At 42.0% G+C, this 10,728-nt stretch overlaps 1 protein-coding gene across 1 annotated transcript; it reads left to right on the top strand.

Annotated features, from left to right (window-relative positions):
* Window positions 1–7,920: 7,920 nt before the first annotated feature.
* LOC111216724 (GTP-binding protein Rhes-like) lies at window positions 7,921–8,556 on the top strand. The gene has a single exon (XM_022738346.1). The coding sequence runs from the start codon at window positions 7,921–7,923 to the stop codon at window positions 8,554–8,556; it is 636 nt and encodes a 211-aa protein (XP_022594067.1).
* Window positions 8,557–10,728: the final 2,172 nt, after the last annotated feature.

The raw sequence follows: 10,728 nt of genomic DNA on the forward strand, positions 1-10,728 counted from the left end.
ACACAGGGCAGAGAGTGTAATACAACAGTGAGGGTGTAGGGAACAAGGAAGAGCATAGCTGATAAGACTGAGTAATGTTATGGCCACAAGTGTTACATTAAAAAATACTATATCATCATATAAAACACTGCGTCTATGTTTGGGAAGAGAAGATCTTCATGTGTGGACACTGCAGGTGGAGGTGGTGCAGGGCCTCCATCATTGCTGCAAGAGGTTGTAGGTGTCCCCAAAGATCCAGACCTTGCCTGGATAGAAAAAAAACATAATAGAGAGAAATCATATCAATATCATATTGTAGAGTATAGAGAAAAAGACAAAAGAAACAGCACTCTGATTAGATGATCACAGATATCTGAAAATACATTATTCCCTCAGCTTAGTTGTAATAGTCTGCTGAACCGTTTTACATTAAATAACAATAGAATAGAAACTAATACTCAGTTTGGTGTCATTGTGCAGGTGCACATGTCACGATGGTTCTCAGCTCTCAGTGATGTTCTTTATTCTGACACGGAGACAGAATCATTCCAACAGATGTTTTGACTCCCGTCATCAATAATGAAATGAACTAGAGCTGAAAACTAGCCGACTAACATTGAACCAAACTTAATATGAACAAACACGACACACACGTCCGCTGCTCTGCTCTTTAACAGCACGTCCAGACACGACAATTCACTGTAATAACGGGATCGTTTAGTGACCGTGACTTACCGACATTGACAACCCGCTGTCACTGTTAACACTGAGTTCGGTGACGTCACCTTCGCTTTGCAGAAGTCATTTTAAAACACGTTATAACATGTTTTCCCTTGGTCTATATGGTTTTAATACAAGCGGTTACACCACATAGTTAGCTTACACACAGGAACTTCAGCTAATATTACAAAGTTTCTCCTCATATATGTGATATTTACCAAATGTGGACATGTATACAATTAGCCACTAACTCTTGTTATTATAGCCAGTTGCTGCCCAAAGCTCGGCCATTTCAACACTAACTGATGGATTACTTGTCCCTGTCGGGGCAGAGAGGAGGAGCCTCCGACTCCACGGCCGGCGTCTCCTATTGGTGCAGCAATGATCCTACCAGTCCTCGCCACAGCTGCTTCCGTTTAAGCTTCAGGGGAAGAGAGTTTAAGAGCCTGGCTCGCACCTCGTTAGTGGCGGCTGACATGATAGGCAGCTCGCCTCTGTACCGCATTTGTGAACATTTGTGTGTAATTTGTGATTTGGTTTGAGATGCTAGTAGTGATTGTTGGGGACTGAGCTAGGTTTAAAATTCTGGTTGTGCATCACACCCTTAGAAAAAGACTGTTGGACACATTAGGAACAGGGGTGCTGCTTCTTGTGTTTTTGGGTTGGTTAGAATCGCATAGTTAGGCTCTTTGTTGGCTCCTGTTCCCCTGCTTCAGTTATAGTTTGTATTTTTGTTAATTATTTACCCCTCTGGTTATGCAATAAATTAAAACAGTAAATTTGATTTACCACTAAAACCTGGTTTTATGTTGCTTCCCTTTTCCCCTAGCTGCGTCGTAACATAAAGACTGCCAACATATGGTGACTGGGGAGACAGCCCATGACTTCATATACAGATGCTAGAAACCAACATGGCAGCTGTGAACTGAAACCTGGCTCTGTGAGCAGTCCACAGTCAGTAAGTGAAATACTCGGTGAGTAAAATTTCCCAGGCTGTTGTATCTTCTTTGCTTGCAGAAATCAACTGCCTGGTACTGGATGTGAGTCCCACAGCGTTGGAGGTTTTACTTTCTCAGCAAAGTGGTTCCACAAAGGGTTTATATCTTGATGCTTCATGTGAGCAGTGCAACATCTACTGGCCTGAATGCAAAATTGGCAAATACAAACATTTGTATATCCAAATTGAATGTAAGTATGTTGAAAGCATGATTGTATTTTATATTCAAAGCATAGATTTATATACTGTAAAAGCAATTAAAAATGTTTTGTATGCATCAAATGTGTCAATATCAGTGAAGTTAAGCTCAATGTCTTTGTTTTAAGTAAGTGTCAAAACTGTAAGTTGGTTTGCAATGTGGGCAAAGAACATGTAGCTTTACTTAAATGTCAGCTTTGGTGGTTGTGCTGTAAAGGTGCAATATAAGATGTGGCCAGAACTTTAGTTCAAAATAAAATGCTCAAAAAATGAATTAACATTATCAACAGTGTGTGAGTGATGTCACGATCAAGGTCTCCATCTATTGTATTTCAGTCATCTTCTGAAATGAGCATGCGCACCAGCCAGCCCCGACCTGTCCGGTGTTGTAATGCCACTTTGTGACACTAGACGCTTTGTGAGTCAGCGGCGCGTCAAGTCTGCTCTCAGTCCCACGAAGAAGAACGACTTCCGGCAGTTAGCATCACAGAAACACAGGAATGGCTGAACCTCCTAAAAGGCGATATTCATCTGCATCCCGAAGGACCGCTCCCGACAAGAAACCACGTTTAACGGCAAAGGAAAGAAGCGACACGAGTAAATCTCGATGTGCCTTTCCACCGCTGGAGACAGCTCCTGAGAGTGAAGAGATGCGGTTTGATGCCGAGCTCGTAACTTTCCTGTTAGCCCGGTGAGTAGCATTAGTGTTGGCTCCTTAGCTAAAAGTATAATCAGTGCAACGACTGACAAACCCTAGCGACAAACATTTCAGGTGGTGATATTGACGTTGTCGACAGACGTTTTAGCGGTTAGTAGGATTGTGTCTGTTGCTCTCGGCTGTTGTACAGCTAGTTACATCAGTAACTTTAGGCTCATTTTGTAACTGATGACTAACTCAAGATTGTATGGACCCAGTAGACCAGTGAATACCGGTCGATCGGTTCACCATGTTGTCACCACTTTACTGTTAGGAGATCAGCCACGATTGAAAGTGCACTAGGTCTAAACATTTCTCAGGAGATTTCAGCATACCTCTGTCTTTATCAGGACCTGAGCCAGTACAGATGCAATACCGCCTCTACCTGTCTCACCAACGGCAGAGAATCCAGACACAGTGAGGGGAGAGTCTAGGTGAGTAACATGCTGTCATTCACGTTTAAAAGTAAGACTTGTGTATATACCACTGCCTATATTGGATATGTATTTTACAGTATATCCATATTTGTACTACTTAATTTGTTGGTTATATAGTGTGTCCATTGAGTTCTTACCACACCTCTAGTTGTTTTCACTTCATTTCCTTGCATTTACATTTCATAATAATCATACTGTATTGATTTTTACATATTCATATCTATCCTCACGATTTATTGTACTTGCACAACAGACCTAACATGTTTGAATATAATTGTCCTATCACATGTTCCTTCTACATGTCCTCTTCCAGTGTCTTTGTGTTGCCTCACCACTAATGTGTTTTTTTTAATTATTTTTTTTATTTTTATTTATATATGTATATATATATGTGTGTGTGTATGAATTTCTTCTACGAATTCTTCATATGTACATTTGTTTAAATTTATTCATTAAGTCTTGTTGTTGTTGTTGTTATTACAGTATATGCTAAATGAGGTTTAAGTGGATGATTAATAAATCTTTTGTGTTCTGAAGTCCTTAGACTGCTTCAAACATTTCATAGTCAAGAGGAGCTGCTTGACATGTCCTTATTTTTCCTTTTGTGTTTTCATAGGGATGGCAGAATCCACCTCGGGCCAGAACCATACCTGCAAGAAACGGTAAAGCACATTACACCACCCCACACATGTGTATATGCTGAAATTAGGGTCAAAATGACTTAGCTTGTAAAGGGACCTTAACAAATAATTCAACATTTGTTAACCTGTAAAATAAATCTGCATGACAAATTTCAAGTTTGTGCATGTGTAGAAGAGATTTGTATTTGTTAAAGTCCACACCGATCATAATCTAATGTTTAAGATGAGTTAAAATGATATTGTTTTTATTACATTTAAGTTGTGGTCATATCAAATGCATCAGAAAACAACGTAGATGTGATGATTAATATATTTGGCTTGAATACAAATAAAATACTTGTTTGGAAACTTGCTGTGTCTGATCGGTTGATGGTTTATTGTGATGGAGTAATGAGGAACTACTCTGTAACAACTGTTTATCACTTCACCACCAAAGATCTACAAATAGTAAACTACCAGGTAAGGTGTAACATAGCGTGCTTTATGCTGAAAAATGTGTATTAGTTAGCAGATGTGTTTTAAAAGAAACTGTTGTTGACTAGCTATATGTACCTAGGCTCAAATTAGGGTCAAAATGATTTTGCGCTTGTAAAGTGATGTTCACAAATAAATGCAGTGTTTGTTGTTGTAAATCAACCTTTGTAAACCTGTAAGATAAATCTGCTTGAGAAATTCAAGTTTGTGAATGTGAAACAATTGTGCTTGTGTCAAAGAGATTTGTATTTGTTGAAAGTCTGACTCAACTGAACAAACCATCAGTGTTAAGGTTGAACAAAGACACTGGATTTGTCAACATCTGTGTCATGATACAGAGAGGAAAACTGTAAAGCTCTGGTCAAAAGTTCCCACAGTGTCACACACTGGGAATGTTGCACACTGAGTTTTGCAGTTTTCTGCTTTTTATCTCTGTACACAGATGTCCACAAAAGCATTTCTTCTTTCCCTGTGTCTTTTGTTGAACCTCACCACTGATCATTTGTTCAGTTTTGATTCCACTCTCACAAACCAAATCTCTTTACGCACATGCACACATTTGTGTTCACATGCACAAACTTGAATTTGTCATCCAGATTTATTTTCCAGGTTTAACAAAGTTTGATTTCCAACTACAAATATTGGAATTATTTGTGAACATCACTTTATAAGCTCAATCATTTTGAGCCTAAGTCGTCTAAGTCGGGGGCTAAGTCGGGGGCTAAGTCGGGGGCTAAGTCGGGGGCTAAGTCGGGGCTAGTCGGGGCTAATTCGGGGGCTAAGTCGGGGGCTAAGTCGGGGGCTAAGTCGGGGCTAAGTCGGGGCTAAGTCGGGGCTAAGTCGGGGGCTAGTCGGGGGCTAAGGTCGGGGGCTAACGTCGGGGCTAAGTCGGGGGCTAAGTCGGGGCTAAGTCGGGGCTAAGTCGGGGGCTAAGTCGGGGGCTAAGTCGGGGGCTAAGTCGGGGGCTAAGTCGGGGCTAAGTCGGGGGCGTAAGTCGGGGGCTAAGGTCGGGGGCTAAGTCGGGGGCTAAGTCGGGGGCTAAGTCGGGGCTAAGTCGGGGGCTAAGTCGGGGGCTAAGTCGGGGGCTAAGTTCGGGGGCTAAGTCGGGGGCTAAGTCGGGGGCTAAGTCGGGGGCTAAGTCGGGGCTAAGTCGGGGGCTAAGTCGGGGGCTTTTGCTGCGGCGGCAATGCTGGTGCTGGGGGGGGCGCGGGCTAGCCGCCGTTTTTGTTAGCATTAGCAGCTAGCTAGCATTAAGCATTAGCTTTTTTTTTTAAAAATTCTTTATTGGTGTAAAAAACACAGACAAGCAGAATATGGGGGTGGGGTGTTAGCATTAGCAGCTATCATTAGCAGATAGCATTAGCATTTTTTTTTCCCTCTATTGGTCAACACAGACGGGGGGGGGGCTAGCTTGTTAGCATTAGCGGCTAGCTAGCATTAGCATTTATTTTCTTTTTAATTCTTTATTGGTGTAAAAAATCACAGACAAGCTAAGTCGGGCTAAATCGGGGGCTAGCTCTGTCTGCTGGGCGCAAGGCCGGCACTGGGGGGTCGCGAGCTGGGCGCAAGTTCCTGTTAGCATTAGCATTTTTTTCTTTTAATCTTTATTGGTGAAAAACAGTGACAAACAGAAGAGAGGGGTTAGGGGGTAGCTTGCTAGCATTAGCAGCTAGCATTAGCATTAGCATTTTATTTTTTTTAATCTTTATTGGTGAAAAACTGACAAACAGAAGAGAGGGAGTGGGGGTTAGCTTGCTAGCATTAGCAGCTAGCATTAGCATTTTTTTTTTCTTTTTTTTTTAAAATCTTTATTGGTGAAAAACTGACTAACAGAACAGAGGGGGTGGGGGTAGCTTGCTAGCATTAACAGCTAACATTAGCATTTCTTTTTTGTTTTTTGGTTATTGGTGAAAAAAACATGGACAAACAGAACACGGGGGGTAGCTTGCTAGCATTAGCAGCTAGCATTAGCATTAGCAATTCTTACATATAAAAAATATACAATAAGTAAACGATGATAATGGCGGAAATGTGCATGTACAGTATATAGACAGCCCCCCCCCCCACCCACCCACCCCCATTTTCATTAGCTCTAGCATTAGCAGGTGGCCTTGCTTCTGTGGCATTCTCGGTTTCCACCTAATCCAGTTCATCCCAGGTACATGCGTGTGTACCGTAGCTTGTGGTTAACTATATTGTGTATTATCATTTCCTGCAAACATAAAATTCATTTTTGATCCAAAACCTTTTTCCTCAAGCCAGTGCAAGTACTTCCAAGCTCCTGGCAACACCTGCCAGACAGACAGGAGAATAGCGAGTTGTTTCCTCCCAGATACCAGGAGAGGCAGCCCAGGTGACAGTTCAAGGAGCGACGGGGAAAGAACACTCCCTGTTCTGGGAAGGAGAGTCTCCAGAGGTGAGATTCACTTCAGATATCACTGTTTCCGCTAATTAATATCAGATCTATATTAACACACGCTGCTCTCTGATTATTTTTCAGCTGTCTTCTTGGACTGAACTCGGGCCCTGCAATCTGGGCCGGTGTTAGCCGCCTGGTGGAGGCGGCACGTGGTCCAGAGCGACCATGAGGACTTGGTGGTCGTTCATTCTCGAGGATTATGTGGCCATCAGAGAGGCGGTGCTGACCGGCCCGAGGTTGATGGCTCAGACCAACGTCCAGCTCTTTGAATTAAATTGAGGACTCGGCAGTAAGAGTTTGTCAGCTGTGTTGGTGTGTTGTAATCTGTTCTGTGATTTATCTTTTGATGAAAGCTGAAAAACCTAAAACAGTTTGTCTGTGTGTTCCAGGTGCTGGCCAGACTCTCCCTTCAGCAAAGGGTCTATCATTGGTACAGGTGGGACAAGGACAGCCCTTTAACTTCAGTGTCCCGGAGGAGCAGTCTGGGCCCTCCAGCATGAAACTGAAAGTAACGTCTTTTAAGCAGATTGAAACGAGGAGTGAAGTACACGCACCAAGCAGCAGGAACATTCAAAAGTTCTCCAGGAATTTTCTAGTTGTTTATTATTCTCTGTCCTCAGTGTTCACAGATTCAGTTTCTTGCCTTTTACTTCATTTCTACTGTTGTTGATAGATGATTTTAACAACATTAGAAGAGCAGAATCTGTTCAGCTCTAGCACAGTCACCACCTTCACAGGTGAAAGTATTGACCAGTTTAACATGAAAACAGTGTTCAGTAGGAAACCGATGGAGCTGACACACTCTGCTGTGACCTCAGAGACGGATGTGTTCACCTTACACACTCTTTAGTGTGAACTGAACATTGACAGTTCAGATTGTGAAGCAGTTGTCAGTGTAGTACAGCTCATGTACATTAGTTTTATTCAGAACTTAATTGTTGTCATTGAAAAGATGTTTAATAAATAAACCTGTGATTAAATTGTACTGAGTATGTTTTTTCATATTTACCATCTGCCTCATGATGAATCTAACAGGTCACTTTGCTGAATTAGTGTTTTCATTGTTATTAAAATTGGTAAGTACATAAGACAAATTAGAAAAGCACAAACTCTAGTATCTATCTCTAGATCCTGTATTGTCACTGTTGAAGGATGGAGAAATTTAAACATTTCTATCATGTTTGTTGTTGATTAAAGCCAACATAGAAGGTCTTTGATTAATTACAAAAAAAAAAAAGGCTAAACCAGAACCAGAGCCTGTGCCATCAGCAGAGGGCACAGGAGTCCGTTCCCCGCCAGTGGTCGCATACTCTCGGTGGAAACAGCTGTTCGCTCTGGGGCACATGCATCAGGTCAGCATGTCTATGTCAGGACGTCCCAACACGGTGCGATTGGTGCTCCTCGGAGCGGCGGGGGTCGGGAAGAGCGCGCTCATCCGCCGTTTCCTCCACAACCGCTTTGAGCTCAAGTACACGCGCACAGTGGAGGAGCTTCACGTCCTGGAGTACCACACCGCTGGGTCCGGGAAGATGCATCTGGAGATCCTGGACACGAGCGGCAGCTACTCGTTCCCGGCCATGCGGGAGCTCTCCATCCGACACAGTGACGCTTTCGCCCTGGTGTACGCTGTGGACGACCCGGGGTCCTTCGAGGAGGTGCGGCGGCTCCGAGACGAGATTCTGGAGCTGAGGGGCGGTAAGCGTGCGCCCATCACAGTAGTTGGCAGCAAAGGAGATCTCACCGAGACCGAAGGTCGCGTGCTGCTGGCGGGTGATGTCATGGCTACAGTGGAGGGCGAATGGGACGCCAACTTCGTGGAGGCGTCCGCGCGCACAGGTGGAAACACGGTTGGAGTTTTCCGCGCGCTGCTGCAACAGGTGGACCTGCCGCACCGGCTGAGTCCTGCGTTGTGCAGGCGGAGAGACACGGTGCCCAGCCCTGCAGCCAAGAAGAGGCCACCACTGAAGAAGAACAACAGCTGTGTCCTGTCATAAAAACAACCTCTGTGTTTGATGAAGGACTCTGCAGCTGCAGCTGCTCGTGTTCAGGTGTTGCTGGTCATCACAGTACTACACCTGGTTTGTGCAGCGGTGGAAATGTCCCCTATGAACTACAGCTATGACACTTTACTGTCTTTAGTCTGGACAGTATAGTCATGATAGTTTAGGGAACCCCTGCTTACATGCCATGCACTTTATATGTGTTTTGTGTATATTTTTATATTATGACTATAAAATAACTTTTGTGAATTTTGTCTGTTTCCTACATTTTCTGCACACTGCACATTGGTATTAAAACCACATTTTGAGTGTACCTTGTCCAAGGAAAGAGTGTGTTTTATTTAAATCAAAGCACAAACATCACAGTATCAAAATGCTGCATTATAAGTAGAAGTTCTGCATTCACAATTTTACCTAAGAAAAATTATAAAAAAGATTATCAGCAAAATAGGCTACTTGAAGTATCAAGGTATAAGTGCTCCTAATGCAAAATTACCACTTAGTATATGTGCAGCATTTTATATTGTGGCTGTTTGAAGTAAAGCTAATGTTAACTGCTTAATCTATAATAATACATCATATTTTACTGATGATATGTAAAAACTTGATCTTCAAAGTAACTAGAATAGCTGTAGAATACATGTACTGGGCAAATTACAACATTTGCCTCTGAAATGTAGCTGAGTAAAAGTATGAAATATCATAGAAATACATCACATGAGTATAATAGGCTACCTCAAAACTGGACTAAGTACTTGAGTTGCCTTACTCCAAGTTAGCAGCCCAATTAAATGATTAGGCTGCTGACAATGTGTCCCTTAAACTCTCATTCTTGCCCAGTAGGCCTAAAACCTCTTAACCAACATTAATCTTTGATTTTATGCTTTTTATATTTTTTACAAAGACCAAAACATTTATAGAATTTTTTTTTTCCTGACTCCAATCCTATCTGCGTCAATCTCCCTCTACTGCTCTAGAGTTTGGGGTGCCCTACAACATATTAAAATCTGCATTTTGAACTTGTCACCGTGGGTCAGTGAATAGATCAAGACAGCCTGTTTCATCATCAATGTCAGCCTCCATTGTTAGCTTTAGCGGATGCATGGAGGGGATATTTAGATCAGTCAGTGCTTCATAAAAATAGCTCCTCTCTGCATAAAGCCATGTCGTGCTGTTTAACACACACACACACACACACACACACACACACACACACACACACACACACACACACACACACACTGTCAAGTGGAACAAAGCGCATAAACAAACCCACAAATCTCATGGTCTTTTCATTCATCTATCCTCTCCTCATCCACTTGTTCTCCTCTTATCTTCCTCTACTAATCCCATGTCAGTTCTATAATCTGCTGCCGAAAACAGATATAACACTCGTGGGCACAAAAAGATCAATAAGGAAGAGGTGTAGTGCTTCCGGGGCCACACAATGGCTATAAGAAAAGATGAAACAGAATACACAAATAGATTTTTTTTTACATGACCTGGATGTTGCTGCAAGATTGCACATTAAAAATATCATGTTGTTGGAGTTTACTACGTATAATTTCTGTGTCGATTAATCACACATTTGTTCGAAATTTGCACCACTGAGGACCTAGAACAACTAAGACAGGTGCTCCATCCTTTAACTTGTAGCCCCGCAGCCTTGCTGAAGGACTGATGTCAAATTCTAGTTATAAGACCTTCATTGTTTATATTTGTCGCTCATTTGTCCTTTTAATGTTTTCTGTGTCTCAAGTAATTAACACACAGGCAAGGTTGTACTAATCCATCGTAGGAGAACTGTAAGGCTTCAATCACCAAATATCTTCGTTAACAATACATCTGACAGTTATTTTGTTTAATAGTCAATTGATTGTTAAATGTATGAAATGTATGAAAAAAGGCCCATCATTGTTCCCTGAAGTCCAGGTTAACATATTCAAATTCAATTTGTCTGACCAATATCCAAACCCTCCAAAATATTGAGTTTGCTATCATAGAAAAACTGAAAACTAGAAAATATTATCATTCAAGAACTTGATACCAGTGAATTTTTGACTTTGCTTTGCTCAAAAAAAGAAGACTTAAATAATTACTTATTAATCCTTTAAAGTACAATGCCCAAACAAATAAGACAACTTATACATTGTTTGGAAGCTCTAA

This window comes from Seriola dumerili, unplaced genomic scaffold (assembly GCF_002260705.1).
Source record: "Seriola dumerili isolate Sdu_G_001 unplaced genomic scaffold, Sdu_1.0 BDQW01000035.1, whole genome shotgun sequence".
Classification (NCBI taxonomy): domain Eukaryota; kingdom Metazoa; phylum Chordata; class Actinopteri; order Carangiformes; family Carangidae; genus Seriola; species Seriola dumerili.

Coding starts and splice junctions, on each gene's coding strand:
- LOC111216724 (XM_022738346.1), top strand. CDS start 7,921: ATGTCTATGTCAGGACGTCCCAACACGGTGCGATTGGTGCTCCTCGGA.